Here is a 16,257-nt window from a genome sequence, read left to right as displayed (position 1 = left end):
GATTCAAGCTCTCACAGATATATTGTGAATGTTTGACATGAGGACATGAGACCAATCCCTATAGACTCAGTGAAACTTGACTGTTGTGACCAGTGGGAATATAACCAGGTTGTTTGTAAGAATGTAGTGTTAAAGGTTACAATGCAAAGGACTCTCGGAAGTAGTTTATTTCACTAGGTGCATGTTACTTATAATTTGAAATTTGTGTGTACTACAATCCCCTTTATATTTGGCAGTCCACCCCTTAATAACATTTCCAAAATGCTTTGAAATCCTGTGTATTTTATATAAGCACATGGTGCAGCCTATTTTTGTGTCTGCTTTGCATTGCACTCCAGATGGCATTGGTATATTTGTGGGTCTTCTGAGGCCAAAAAAACAAGGGGGGAAAAAATGGAAAAAAAAAGAGAAAAGGAATGATAAGCATATTCCTCAAAATTAAGATAGCTTTTCGCAATGAAGTCTGTGTATTACGCTCAAAACAGGAAAATTCATGAAGAAAATCTATCCTATGTAATGGAAGGTCATGATTACTTTTAATTTGAAGAGCTTTATCCAATTGAATTGGGTGGTATTTGACTGAAAAAGCTCCAGTTTTGTGAATATTCATAGAGCAAGTCAGCTTGAGAGAGCTGTGAACTCTATTCTTCATGCTCTTGCTTCATGGCTGAATTGTTTTGTTTTGAATTCTTTTTCCTTCAGTAAGATAGCTGTCATAAACTGGGTTTGGAGGAAGGGATTTTGTGTTTATTTGTTTGAGGTTTTTTAATTTCATTTGGGATAAATCCTGTCGGAGTTGGCTGATTATGTGACCTCTGCCTTCTGCATACTAGCTTTGACTGGAAAACAGACATGTGGACTTACTAAAGAAACTAACACACAGTATGCAATTCCCTTTATGTGCATGAATTATAAGAACTATATTCTTTGTGAGTGTACCTGTTCATTCCAAGTGAACAGCATCGTGTTTGTGGGTTTTGAATCAATGGGTGTGGTTCTTTCATGTATCTGAAAGAAGCTTATGTGGTAATATCCGGATAGAAGATGGCTTTAAAACTCTAATACATCACGGATCAGAGGAGCATCTGCACTGCCTGCTTGCTTCTGTGATTTGTTTTGTCCATCCAGTTTGTGATATTCTTAGTCTGTTTTCTCAAACTGAGTTTTGTATTTGAATTCATTGTGTTTGTTTCAAGCTAGTGGAAATGGACTAGATTCTGCTGAATTATCTTACAACGGGTAAAGGGGAACTTTATCCTGTGTCCAGTTAAACCAACCTGCTCCCTAAGAGAAGTTCTGTTAAAGAGAGAACTCTGAGCTGTCTCTCTGTGTTGATACTGAATAAGGGTAAATACATGACCGTCTTTGCTGTTAGTGAATGTTGTGACTGAAGACTGGACCACAGCTCTTACCTGCAGTGCTCCGAAGCTGAAGATAGACAGTCATGATTCCCAGCAAGATTTTAGTCTACCACAGCCCTTCTGGGGGAACGCGTACAGAAACGTACAAAAGTACTAGAAGGCGTAAAAAGTCTCATGGAGAATTGTTCAAAAATGGATATCGTGTCAAGCCTGGGCATAATATCCCCGAAAAGGAAGAGCAGCGCACTTTGCGAAACTCCTTAGTGTCTTGTTACAGGGTCGGCTCATACTGGGGTAAGGTCCAACTCTGAACTTTCCTTCAGAACTGTGGTTTGTTATACTGTCTCTGGTGCTAGTATTACTCTATCTTCTAAGAAAAGATATTCTATTTTATTCTTCAACTAAAAAAAAGCTGCAATATTTCAGTTGCTTTGTAAGAATTTTTCCCCAAGCTTACACACTGCAGTGTATTTCTATCTCCTCAGCAAGGGGTTCATTCTTCAACTAGAATCAAATAATCCAGACTGTATTGAGGGATGGAATGTAATATTCTGCAGCGTTGGTGTTACCAAGAGATTTTGTTTGAAACTGCTTTCATTATTTAAATGGTGTAATAACAAGCTGAAGGAATGTGCAGCAGAGACATTTGTTAATGAACTTTTGATACAGCATTGTTCAAAAGTAAGTTCTAAATGTCATTGTAGTTTTACTGTCCTGGTCATAGGGCATTGATTTTTGTCATGCTGCAGGCTGTTCTCCCCCCTTGTACTGCTGCATAACAGAGGTGGGGAAATGTATAAAAATATTTTGTCGGGGTTGTTTCTAAGGAATGGCAGATCTTTTCCCTCCCATTCTAGTTCTTCTTGTTTTTCTTTATGCTTTCATTTTCAAGCCTATCTACAGGGAGTATGATCTCAGATAACTGCTGCACTCTGTGAAGATGTTCAAAATGGGCTTATTGCATCCTAAAAATTATCCCTCCATCCTGTGTCTCAAAAAATGTTCCTAAATGTAGATGATTTCGGGGGTTTTTTCAGACTTCACCAAACCATGTGGTCTTAATAAAATCTAGGGTAGAAGTAGCCATTGATAGGCTTGATGAAGATTTTGATAAATGGGTGAATGGTTTGTCAGGAATAGAAGTGGTAAACAATCTCTATGTTCTCTAACACCAATATTTTGGATATGCTATTGTCTATTAGCAAAAAAATAAGCAGCCTAAGGCACTAAGATGGGGATTACATATCTCATTGGTGAGAAACAATGTGATGCTTGGTGCTGTTCTCGTAGATTGACTTCTCATGTTGAATGAAAAAAATATCCCAATTCCTTTTTCTATTTATTAGAATCTCATTAAATATAATAATATAATATAGTTGTCATGATTTCCTTGCCTTTCCCTTTAAAGATTTAAAATTATACATTTCCTTGGGCGAGGGGGTTGGGGTTTACAACCTTATAGCTAATCCTGGTTACTTCTGTATATTAATCCAGTGGAAAGGATCAGTTCAGCAGAGAGAGTGCAAAACTGTCTGACAGACAGGAAAATACCCTATTGCTTGTAAAGTCAAATAAAGCTCTAAATAATACAGCTTACTTTGCTGTAAACTTGATAGACAAAATAATTTTCTACTGTAATTGCGTTGCTGCTGGTACATAGTTTATTAGCTGTGTCAGGATCACTATTCTGTTTTAAAGAATCCATTCATTTTGCTGGGTCCTTAGTACAGAGTCAGGTAAAAAGTATTCCTGCTATACTCTAGATGTAGCCTGGTAGTTCAGTATGGTATATTGCTTCCTATTGAACAGATAATTGATTTCTCTGAAACTGATTTCAGGGATTTTTGGCAATATGTGGCCTCTCCTAGTGACCATTTTTTATAGATCTTTTACAGATTGTAGGCTGAACACCATGATATGAATAGTATTACACATGTATTTTACATTTTCAGTGTATTTGGAAAGCTGTCTCTTTGCTGCACAGACAACACAGTAGCTAAGCAAATATTTTTGCAGTAAGAAAATAATTCTGTGGTAGAGTTTAAAGTTTATTTGAATCATCGTATCTAAAACTCAGTTTATTGTACTAGAGGCAGAAACTATTGACTCAAACTCTTTGTATCATATTATTTAAGAAATCTGGTTTATAAACATAGAAGTTTTTTTTCTGGTCTTGTTATCTATGAATATCTTAGCTTTGTCCTGGATATTGCAGCTGAAATAAATGTGTTTTTGTCATCCATTTAGAAACAGAAGTTTGGAACTCAATAGATCCTTCTTTTATTTTATCTATGTATTTTTTCTCTTATTAGAGAGAACTTCCAGGTAAATTAAATGTTTTGGTGTTTGTTTTTTGGTATAATTTGTAGCATAGCAGATTATATCCTATTTTAGTCAGATCCCATAAGAAAATTCCAATGTAAAACTCTTTGCCAAGAAAAAGATGAGTTACATGATGGAGTGAAAGTAGTAAGTGCTTACTGAGCATTCTGTTTGGCAGTTTACAATTAACTTTAGCAAACAGGGTCCATGAAATGTGCAAAATTCAAATGGACTTCACTGTAATACATAAATTTTAAAAAAACCCCAGAAACTTGCCCTATCTCAACTCTTGATCATATCATTTAAATGTAAAACCATTTTGTAGGTATTTTATAAGAAAAGAAATTCTTCTTCTCCCCTTGTATAAAACACATTCCCAAATATTGCTAAGGAAAGAGATCTGTACGCATTTCTGTGTGAGCTGAAACAGCTTTGGGAAAGGGGAATTTTCTCAACTCCTGATAGTGAATTTTGCTTTCTGTTTTTGATGTATAAACAAACATCAACGGCTCTATTCTTGGTGAGGTGGTAGACCTGAAAGAGGTAACATCCTCTCAGTTGTCGCTGTGGTTTGAGTGCACCCTTCACAAGTGTGTGGCAAACACCAAGCTGAGCAGTGCAGTTGTCATGCCTGGGGGGTGGGATGCCATCCAGAAGGACCTGGACAAGTTGGGTAACTGGGTCTGTGGGAACCTCTTCAGGCTCAACAAAGCCAAGTGCAGGGTCCTGTGCCTGGGTTGGGGTCACCCCCAGTGTCAATACAGGCTGGGGGTGAGGAAGGGATTGAGAGCAGCCCCTGCAGAGGGTTTGGGGGTGCTTATAGATGAGAAGCTGGACCTGAGCCAGCAATGGCAACTTGCAGCCCAGAAAGCCAGTTGTGTCCTGGGCTGCATCCAAAGCAACAAGGCAAGGGAGGAAATTCTCCCCTCTTCTTCATTCTTGATCCCACCTGCAGCTCTGTCCAGCTCTGGTGCCCTCAGCACAAAAAAGGGGATGCAGGAACTTTCCATGAGGAAAGGCTGAGGGAGTTGGAGTTGTTCAGCCTGGAGGAAAGAGGGGTTTGGAGACACCTTATCGTGGCCTTTCAGTACCTGGAGGGAGCAGGCTTTTTAACAGAACCTGCTGCAGTAGAAGAGTAATGATTTGAATATAATAAGGGACTGTTTAGAATACAGATAAGGAATTTTTTACGATGAGCATAGTGAAACACTGGGACAGGTTGCCCAGAGAGGTGGTAGATGCCCCAACCTTGGAAACATTCAAGGTCAGACCAGACACAGCTCTGAGCCTGATCTAGCTGCTCATTGCAGGGAGGGTTGGGCAAGATGACCTTGAAAATTCCTCCCTACTCAAACTATTCTGTGATTCTGTGAAAATCACATAAAATGAAATACATAAAGGAATATAATAGCAGACCTGTTTGTGCCTAGGAAACTACAGGATACAGGAAAGAATTAATTGGCTTTTATAGTTGAAAACCAGTTCTCTTTTGTGGTTAAAAACTGTCCAAGCAAACTCTCTAGTGCCTTTATTTTTTTTTCGCCCTAATTATATTCTCTGAATGAAACTTTTTAAAATTATATGGGCTGCAGCAAATGCAGAATATAATATAATGGTTTTCTTCTTCCACAAAAAATACATTGAACCCTCATAGTATTTTCTTATATCATTTGGTGTCTCAGCAATTAAGATGTAACTTAAACATAACGATTTTGAGATGGAAGTTTTATTGCTAACTTAGATGTTTCTCAGGTTTCTTTTTGAAACATAGCAATGGTTAACTTGGTCTTAACATTAACTTCAGATGCAGTGCAAAACATTTGAGAGGCAGGGTCTTTCTCACCCCAGCCATTTTTCATAAAAGTTCATAGGGAATGGAGTGAGGAAAGCAGCTCGATGAAAAAGAACTGGAAAGTTTATGAATGCTAGTAAGGATCTTCTCCTTCCCTGTGTAGCCATATCTCTTTGGATAGGAGGAGCAACTGTGGCAACTACTGGAGGTGGAACAGAGGGATATGTCTCTCAGTTTCAGCAATATGATCCAAAATTACTATTCACCAATTGCAGATGGATCTGAAATCTGAAATTTAGCATTATTAGGCTTCATTTTATTGCTTTTCATTTAGATCCTTGAATCTACTTAGCAAGTTGTGATTAATTTTCGTAGTTCCCCACAGTCAGTAATTAAAAAGAAACTTTATATCCTTATAATAGACAGGAGTGTACTTTACTTAGAAGTCTTAAAAAGGCAAAATATAAGAGCAAATATTTTATTTATCAACTTTCCAAGAATACTGCAGGAAAACCTTATTAATATAAACACATCTTGCCACATGCACCTTTGTGCTTGAAGGGAATCTCTTATTCCAGTGCGATGATGAAAGTTGTGACCAGGTTTATATATTTGCCAGGATTAGTATTTCCTTAAGTTTCTAGAAATAAAAAGCGGCTTCTTGCACTGAAGTTGGGTAAAAGAGATGCCAATAAAGAGAATGTGTGAGAAGAAGCTGCTCTGGACCTTCCTGTAACAGTTGCAATACCATGTTACACAACTTTTACGTAACTCCTGGCTGTACTGTCTAATAAAAATTATCCTTCAAGCTTACTTTAATTTTATAAGCTGTGCATATGTACAGTACAGAGTGTACTTTTATTCATATGCCAAAGATCTGCAGCCAAATCATTTACTATCAGCATAAGGCTATTTTAATAATTTAAGCCCTTAATCTTCTCGATTAGTTTCTCTTGCACACACTCTCTTTGTCTCACTGGCTTTGTAGTTGTCTGGGAATTGCTATGCATGCAATCTGATTGCAGCATAAAAACGCTATTTCTTTGTAAAAATACTTTTCAAAAAATAGTTGATGTGTAATGTATTCCTATACTTATAGTCTGATGGAAAGAATTATAGTAAATTTGCCATTTTTAAAAGAAAAAGTGTAATTTCTCTGTTTTCCTGCTTTACTTTTTTTTTAAATTAGAGTGTAGATAGGGAGCATTATTACTATGAAAGATTTTACGTCATTAAGATTTACCAAATTTAATCAGGCATATACATCTAGGTTATCAGATCTCTTGCCCATGATCTGCTATTTTTCACTAAGCAGTGCAGGAGCTTGGAGGACTGAGATGTTTCAGAGCTGCCTGTGTCTTTGACAGGCTGAAAGAGAAGGACACGGGCACTGCAACTACCAACAGAAACCTCCGTGAGGTTTTTCCCCCTTAACTTTCAGCCTGTGTTTCTCCTCCCATTACTTCCTACATAAACTAAGGCTTTCTGGCAGGATAAATCTGTTATTAGGAAAATAAATTTACAATAATTTGAAAAATACCTGTTAAGGATCCTTGAACAATTAAATATGAAAGAGTATTTCAAAGGTATTTGTTGTTTTGTATGTTACCTATGTTGATTTAATTGATCACTGTCATTGTGATATGCTTTTACAATTTGAATTATTCTTTATTATAACTTTGTTTTCTTTTACTGCAGGTTTAAGATTTTTAAGAGCCCTTAGACTGATACAGTTTTCAGAAATCTTGCAGTTTCTGAATATACTTAAAACAAGGTAAGACTTCTTGCATGCTGGTTTAGTTACATTGGTGACAGAATGTAAAAGGCTTAGATTTGGGGCCCTAGCAATATGTGATTTTCTTTTCTGGAAAAATCTTCCCTTGTTATCTGTTTTTAAACCCTTTTCTGCTAATGAATGATTTGTCAGTGACAGCATCTTTTGCTATGTGATAATTTTAATTGATGTGTTGTTATATTGGAAATATCAAGCAAGGTTGTGTGTTGATAAATTAAAAGCAGTATTAATTACATAGCTTTGCTGTAATTAAACATTACTTCTTGCCATATAATCAGTCTATGTTCTGCTGTCTTGAAAAAACTGAAATCAAAATTCATTCAAAAGAATACAGTTTAAAAGTATTTTGAGAAATTCTTACTGCGACTCTTCCAGTTGTTTTGAACTAAGCATCATTTTTCACATCAAAGACATTAAAAATTACACTATCTTTATATTCATTATCCTAAGTATTTTTTCCATATAATAATTAAAATACTCCAATTAACCTTCTGGCTTACTGGTTCTTTGGCCTATTAAGACATGAAAGTTGTGCAGGCAAAGCACAGTTCTGGACAAAAGATCATTTTGAAGGAAATAAAGAGAAACCATCCCATGCCTTACAGTTGAAGACATATTGTTTTTTATCCTTCTCTAAAATGCTTCAGGGGAAGTATTGAACCCAGATTCCAATGCTGTAAAATCAGCTCAATTTTGAAAACCTCTCCTTTCTGCACCAGCTGCTGTAGCTGTGTCAGGGCTTTACATGCAGGTAAATCCATTCCTTGCTGTGATAATTTGTAGCAGTGGGAAAATAGGTACTGAAATTTGTACACACAGTAAACAGCTGTTTCTTCAATCCTTAACCTTGAAACTATTCTCTGTGCTGTAAAACTATCTGTCTTTGGTTGTGTTTCTGGAAGGGAGCCAGTTCTGGTCAAGCAAAGACATCAAAGAATGTAAGATGAAGTCCCAGAGCTCAGAATGCTCAGTATGGGAAAGGAGAGTAAGATTTAACATGCAGTGTTCTGCATAAGAAATGACAGTCAGTGGAGAAACCCCATAAACTCAAGGGATTTTGGATAAAAGCTAATAGCCCCTTCATAGTGGGGATTTGTGAAATTCCAGATCTGTAAATATACATTAATCACATTCAAGGTACTCAGAGCTGGTTTATATAAGATTGACCTGTTCATTGAAAGAACCTTTCTCTGGTGCAGAATTTACCCTTAAATTAGATATCATCATCTCTGTGATTATTTATATGACTGCCAAAATATCTGTAAACCTCAAATGTTGATTAATGAAAGCCTGTAAAGCAAAACTTTCTTATATGAGTGTTTCAGTTTAGTCAGTTCGTTCATCCTTAGCAGTTCATAACTAACAACATTTATTTAACTGAAAGATTGTCACTGCCTCAAAACAGTTTTTATTTCTCTCCCTGTTCCTGGTAATGCAACAGAAAGTCATATCTACTCTCTTTTTTATCTTACTTAATAACCTGTAACAAATTAAATAATTTGGAATGTTAGCAAAGTTCACAAAACATTGATTTTTTTTTAATAGATGTGTCAAATTAAAACAAATTAAGAGAATGCAATTTGTTTTAGAAGAGTTTTAATTAAACCTGACATAAATTGGATTGTATGAGTGCTTGGGGTTTCTTTTAATGTCTTTGAGTTTAGCTTTTAGAAAGCTAGAAAATTCATTTATTACTATTACTGCTACCTTCAATGAGAAATTTTAATATTTTCAATGTGTTCTGAGCTGCAGTTCATGTGCTGCACACACATTTTCTATTAGAGTACCAGAATACTCTTCAACTGAGAGCTTCTTGTTCTGAATTATTTCTCTTCCTAAAAAAATTGTGCTGAGCCTTTGTGATTAATGAAGAATCTTTTAAAATTTTGTACAAGTTAGAGCAGTTAAACTAGTAGTCTCAGCAAATCTGGTATTATTTAAATAGAATTTACTTCCCTAAATTCAGTCAGTGATTTCAATGACATACTGTGGCCTTAAACCTTTATTATTACTTTCAAGACTTATATGGTATTGTATGCTTTTGGCCCACTATTGCAACATTGTTTTGCTCAGGGATGATTAAAAATTTTCTAGAATCAAGATATTTTAGCATTTTTTGGAGTCTACTTTTAATATTTTATTGACATTTTCAAGATTTTAGGGATTTTGGGAACATAAAAATGAAGAATCAATGACAGAACTTGAATTTTTGAATTGGGATGAGAAATTCAGTATATCATTACTAGCTCTGAAATTTTATTAAGGAAAAAAAATCATTTTTTATTATTTAAAGATTCAGCAAAATAAAAGAGTTCTCCATTTTGAGGTGATATGACCTGGGCATTTCAGTGTATTTGGCATTAATAACACCTAACAACTGAGAAGATGAGAAACTGCTAGGGTATACTGGGCACTGCTGTGTTTTTCATATTTAGTGACACTGCAGAGAAGTTTTGTCCTCCTTTTCTCTTTTCTCCAGCAAAGAAAAACATTTGCTGTAACCTACAAATGAAAGTTACTCCTGGAATTTTTAGCTGAGATACGAGGATTAAAGGAACATATATTATTTACACAGTGAGCAGAAGGGCCTTTCCAAAAAGTGGAATGCAGTGAAAGAAGCTGCACAATGCAAAAACAGAGGAAATGAGACTAGCAAAGTGTTAGGTGATTATTGAAATATCTGAAAAAAAAAAAAAAAAAAAGTGCAAGATATTTGAAAAGATCCTGTAAGACAAAGCAAAATTTTACAATGGCACTTTAAAAGACTGTACTTTACCAAGGACCCATTTGTTTCCCTAATTTGAAATTAAATTTATTTTACTCCAGATCTTTGTTCCCATGTTTTATGAAATGGAATTCTACAGTTTTTAGTTGAAAAATTTCTCTCCTTCATTGTTTTCTAATATTTTTCAAAAAAAAACTGCAGGGGCTTAGGCAGGGCTCACAGTAAGGGATTTTGCACAGATGTTGGAAAGAGCTTAAAGAGGGGAAAATGTTTATGACTAATCCTTCAACTATATTTAGACTCTGTCAGAAACACAGGCAGTATTTCATAGAGGACAGACAAGGTACAGTGTTTAATATATCTTCAGAAATAAAATGTACCAAACAAGTAATGTAAATAGTTGCTATTAATGGCTATTACAGTAATATGAAGAGGCCCCCAGACACACATTTTTTAATCAGAAACATCTCGTGTTCTAAGTTCAGGTGAAGGATGATATTCAACCTTTCATAATGGAGCTTTGCATCAGCATCACTCCTATGATTTTGTTTAATCTAGGAAGCCATTGATAGGGTCCTGTGCTATAAATGAATGTTACCACTAATAAAATAAGGACTTTAATCCACCATAGTCTAAGAAAGAGAGAAATAGGGAATCTATGTTGATGTTGGTGAGCACTCATGACAAGACTGCTGTTACGCATTTTACTTTTGAGTACAATATTAATTTCATCATCTGTCATATTACCCTGTCATATTCTATTCCTTGTACCTCCATATGTCCACTAACTTGTAAAAGCATTTTAAAAGCAGCTGTACTGGTCAATTTTACAGGGTATTTTCCCAATTTTGTTCAGAAAAGAATGCATTTTTATTGTTCTTAAAGTGGTTATAAACAGAAGCATTAATGTATTCTACCACAAAACTACTACTGCTAACACTGACAGGGAATTTTTCCCAATTTTTATATTTTTTAATATATTGCTTTAAGGATAATTGTGGTGTTTTTTTCTGAGGAGTTATATCTTTTTATAAATATTTTCAAAACCATGAATGAGTAGGATTGTTTGAACACAGTCATACATGGACTGCAGTTCCTTTTGTTTCCATTGAATATCCTTCCTAGGACAGTGACTTTTGTGAGAAGAAAGGAAGCAGGTTTTATTTGTATTTCTTCAAGAAGATTTTAAGTATGGTATTTTCCTGCTGAACTGAGTGAGGTCCTTGTTTCAAAATCACTTCTGGCTACAATAGGGAAAATACTACTCGGTGTGACTAAAAAGTATTTGCAGAGTTTTTCGTAGGTTTATTTTTTTTTTTCTTAGAGAAAAATGTGAATGTGAAGTATGAAGTACTCTAATTTCATGTGAATTTTCCATAAAGAGATCCATAGGAGTTCATGCAAGCAGAATAATATGAAAAATACTTAGGACTTTACACAGGAACTGTAAAATACCTTAGTTCTTTAATTTGGGAATCATAATTTTCTCATTTATTTTTCATGTATTTACATGTTTATACTCACTTCTGAGTGTATAGCAGTGAAAAATGAAGAGGTGAGTGTTCTGAGAGGCAACCAAATTACCTGTGAAAAAGCATTATTTATTTCTCTTAGTTTGCTTCTGCCTACTGATGTAGCTAAGGCTTCTGTTTGTCTTCTGCTCTCCTACATTGGGACTTTCTTTTTAAGTTGACTAAATTACGGAAATGTGAACTCTCCAAAGGAAAGATAATATGTATTATACATAAACTTTGAATAAGTTCTTTAGAGAGTCTGTTTCTTTTGGGAAAAATCATCAGGTTCTTGAGTCTAAGGTATGCAGTTGTATACAGCTACCTATAAAAAACTGTGACAAATTCTAGTCTGAGTTCCTATTTGCTTTGTTTCTTTCCAGTAATTCCATCAAGCTAGTGAATCTGTGCTCTATATTTATCAGCACGTGGCTGACAGCAGCTGGGTTCATACATTTGGTGAGTGCGTTTGCAAACCCTTGATGGACTTTGATGGACTCGGGCCCTCTGAGCTGCTTTACTCCTGCTCTCAGTAGCGCTGTACCCCACCGGTAGAGTGCAGTGAAGAGGCACGCCCCGAGTTCAGGCTTGTTCTTGTGTCTAAGAGAGCTGGGAGCAGTGAGTTTGGACTCCCCAAACACCTCGGGGGGCCAGGAGCAGCGGGTGAGCAGCAGGTGGCGGTGTTCGCCTGGGAACTCCATCACCATCCCCATGGCAGTCCGGAGCAAGATGCACAGAGATTCTGAGTGTTTAATTTATGATGTATTTCTCATTCACTAGAACTGTATTTTTATACACTCCTCTGGGCAAGTAAAACATTTCTATATAGAAATAATAACTTCTTCTTCTTTTGGACAGAGTGCAGCACCCCTTAAATATTACATCAAGACCAAGGGAATGCTGTTTTCCAGGATGTGCAATTTTGTTTTCCTTTTTTTTTTGAACAAAAGCTTTTCTGTTCTTCTGTAGGAATTCTCAAACTTCATCTTTTTACTGAGGAATGAAATTTAGATGGCACACTCCTTTCCCACTGACAAATTTATACTTTTGTCTCAGCAATTTTGTCTTTTTGAAAGAGTAGTAGCATACCACTAAAGGTGTCAGTAATGTCTTCAATAAATACATAATCTTTTAAAACAACAAAACATTGAGGAGTATAATTGCATTCAAAGTAAGATTTACTCTGAAAATATTCTGAACACATTTTTATTAAATGAACTTACCTAACCACATGAGTAAGTTACATTATTTAGTGGTGCCTGGAAAAGATACTTCCCGTAAATTATCTGAGTAGCAAGGCTGTATATATTGGCAAAAGAACTGCAGTGCTCTATTTGGCACAGGGTCAGGTTCTGCATTTGATCAAAATAAATCACAGGAAAGGATTCAGAGTTCATATTATATGCCAAATTATATCTCTATACACACACAGAGGCCCATGCATATATGGGTAGAGTTAATTTGGGGTTGAATAGAGTTAACTGTAATTAATATATGTTTTCTTGTACATTGTAGGTGGAGAACTCAGGGGATCCATGGGAAAATTTCCAAAATAATCAACCGCTAACATATTGGGAATGTGTTTATTTGCTGATGGTTACAATGTCCACCGTTGGCTATGGAGATGTTTATGCAAAAACAACCCTTGGTCGCCTTTTCATGGTCTTCTTCATCCTTGGGGGATTGGTAAAAATTATTTATATTCTCCTTAATACTCCAGTTACCTTAAAACTTTATCCTGTATATCTCCATGTTGTAATTAAGGAAACAATAATATCTGGATTGGTAAACTAAAATTAATTATAAAACATTAAAATATGTTTAATATGTATTTTTTCCTGTAGATACATATTTTGTCAGAGCTTTTCAAATTAGTCCAGAATTAGAATTTTTCTAATCCATTTAAATGAGTAATGCATGCGACTACATAAAGTGCCTTAATATTCCAACATATAATGTTATTTGTAGTCTTCTACTTCCTAGTGACTGACTGTAGAGTATTTTTGGAGGTTGCTATTGATATTTAAAGGCACTTTGCGGTTTCAGAAGTCCTACCCACCCTTCTGTGTTCCTTCCCAGAATTCCAACAAACACTGTGGCTTTGGACTGCCTTAAAGAGCAGCTTGCCTGATCTGGATGATGGCAAACCACATTCTCTTTAATTTCAAACATCCTTTCATATAATGTAGTCTTAGCTCACAATTTATCACACAACCATAACCAGTATCCTTTTATATCAGCAATTTCTCGTGATCTTTGTCCTGTATTAAACAGCACCCGAGTTACTATTTGTCTTGTCAACTTTTCCATTATTGGTCAGTGCTAGTAATATTACTACACCTGTTGCAATGTTTTCTAAACCTGCAAGGGACATACTTTGCAGATAACTTGTAATGTCTGTTGTGCCCATACTCACATGTGTATTGCTACTTTACCCTCATCCATTGATTTCACATATACATGCATCTCACAGAGGTGATATGTATATAACCAATGTTAGGAATGCCATATATGAGACAGATACTTATGAACATTACATATATGCGTTCCCATTTCTGTTTATTGACATGTCAAATCGCAGTAGCTCTTTGAAGTATCCAGCCACAACAAAGCTGTTTGTTGGACAAAACATGGCAGAACAATTTTTATTTTCTCCTCACAACCTTTTCTCTATCATGTGTTATTCCAATCCTTCTAAACCCAAGAACTTTTGGAAAAGTTTTTTATTTTTTGGGAGCGGGGGGGTGATTTTTTTGTTTCTTGATGGGGAAATAACCCCCGATTTCATCTTGTTTTTGTCTTCTTTTAAATTCTTGCAATGGGGGGGGAAGAGTCTGTGTTTTAAAACAAAAATGTAACAATAATATAATACTTGCCTTTGTTTTTTTTGCGGTGGGGCTTGGATAGGTTTTTTTCCCCCTCCCCTTTTCAGGAAGAAATAGACATAACTGTTTTTTATGATTACATAACAGTTTGAAGTAATTTTGTTCTTGTTTTGTTTTATGTGTCCATTTTTCCTCTTTTGACCACTTTCTTTATTTATAAGGTGTGTACCTTCTCCAAGACCAACTTTTATATTGAACCCTCTTGTTTTGTTTGATAAGAAAATTTTCATTTTTAAAAAAAAATTCTTTTTAAACAACTGCATAGATCTAATTCTTTTTGCATTTTCAGATCTTAAAAATATATATCTTCTGAAAATATTCATCATCCCCCTTTCTTTGGCCTCTCTTTTTAGTCTTTTCTTCTGTCTCCTATCTTCTTCTTAGGCCATGTTTGCCAGCTACGTCCCTGAAATCATAGAGTTAATAGGAAACCGCAAGAAATATGGTGGTTCCTATAGTGCGGTTAGTGGAAGAAAGTAAGTATCCCAAGAGGCTCTGCTGCCTCTGCTGCAGTAGAACACTCTCTGCATGCCATTTTCTTTTTTTTTTTTTTGTGTTTTTGTTTCATGCATGTAGGCAATGTTTGCTCGCTACGTGCCAGAAATTGCTGCTCTCATCCTTAATCGGAAGAAATACGGCGGAACTTTTAACTCAACCCGAGGCAGAAAGTAAGTCCAAAAAGACCAGGTGTGGTTGTGGGACTCTAAAGAGCCCCTGAAGGTGGTAATAGCTGACTCACAGCTTACAAGGCTGTATTCTTTGACATCAGATGTTACCACTGGAGAGTTGTCACACTGTAATTAGAGACCTGGGCTGTGCTATGGTACAAGTCACAACATTTTGTCCCTATTCAAAAGAGCCTGGATACCCCTCATACTGCACTGACATATCTTGTAAAAAGTACTGCTCTTACATATGCAGTTAACTTCTGCAAGGGTGAGTTGTCACTTCACCATTTTGGGCATCAGAATATCATGTAGTTTATCTCTTAAGTAAGTGACCGTGATAACTCACATGACTTGCAGACAACTCAGTTCTTCAGAAGACTTTGTTTTACTAAATACAAAATAGGAGATACATGTTGACCAGTTTGTTCTGTTGGACTGACTATGTAAGAAGTCTAATAGCCCTGGTTCTGAATGTGCAACCAACAGATTCAGATCTCATGCAGCTTTTTTTGACTTTCCATGGATATTGCAAACTCTCACGATTTTAGAATCTGTGACCAGGGATTTTAAAGCAGTTCTGTTCCCTGTACCACATTAAACATATCTGAAGAGGAGCAGGCAGTAGGCATAATATGAAATAGTATGATAAAAAATCAAACCTGCTATTTTTACCTGGTGGCAAAAGTTAAATGTTATTGGACCACATCAGCTCATTACATTTCTATTGAAAGCCTGCTTGTTTTCTTGACCAGGTTAAAACTAGCTCTTTCTGGCATTCCCAGCTCCAGGAGTGTTGGGATATAGCCTTTACTGAACTAGATGTCCTTGGCGATATAGTGCAATACAGCACAATATCACCTTCAGTGTTGCCATCTTCATTCCATTACATACCATCGTGGCATCCACTGGTAGAGCATATTTGCCCTGAAAGTCTAGTCATATAGAGAGTCCTTTTCATATATAAATAAGGTACTCAAAAAATTTATCTAATGAATTATCCCTCTTCTTACTTTAAGAAGATAATTTTTTACTTCATTCCTTTCAAATTATCACCCATGAAACATTGTGTTGGAGTGGACTGTGGTTTTATCAAGTTATTTCTCCTCTCTGTGTAGCAGAAAGACCTTAAATGTCCCACAGAGCTAATTCTAGAGTACTGTTTTATATCTCTGTGTAGATAAATCAAAGTTTTAAAATC

General features: G+C 35.9%; 1 protein-coding gene across 43 annotated transcripts in view; it reads left to right on the top strand.

Annotated features, from left to right (window-relative positions):
- KCNMA1 (potassium calcium-activated channel subfamily M alpha 1) overlaps positions 1 to 16,257 on the top strand; it is a 440,583-nt gene that overhangs the window by 270,453 nt on the left and 153,873 nt on the right. For 42 of the 43 annotated variants that reach the window (XM_033066042.2, XM_033066032.2, XM_033066068.2 and 39 more), the window contains 4 exons: positions 7,174 to 7,249; positions 11,890 to 11,965; positions 13,022 to 13,192; positions 14,776 to 14,867. In XM_033066042.2, coding sequence (XP_032921933.1) covers positions 7,174 to 7,249; positions 11,890 to 11,965; positions 13,022 to 13,192; positions 14,776 to 14,867 — 415 coding nt within the window. Of the gene's footprint in view, positions 1 to 6,869; positions 7,062 to 7,173; positions 7,250 to 11,889; positions 11,966 to 13,021; positions 13,193 to 14,775; positions 14,868 to 16,257 lie in introns of those variants that run through there. The other variant, XM_033066080.2, reaches the window with a different exon arrangement.

The sequence above is a fragment of the Catharus ustulatus genome, chromosome 8 (assembly GCF_009819885.2).
Source record: "Catharus ustulatus isolate bCatUst1 chromosome 8, bCatUst1.pri.v2, whole genome shotgun sequence".
NCBI lineage: Eukaryota > Metazoa > Chordata > Aves > Passeriformes > Turdidae > Catharus > Catharus ustulatus.
This window is presented reverse-complemented; position numbering and strand designations above follow the sequence as displayed.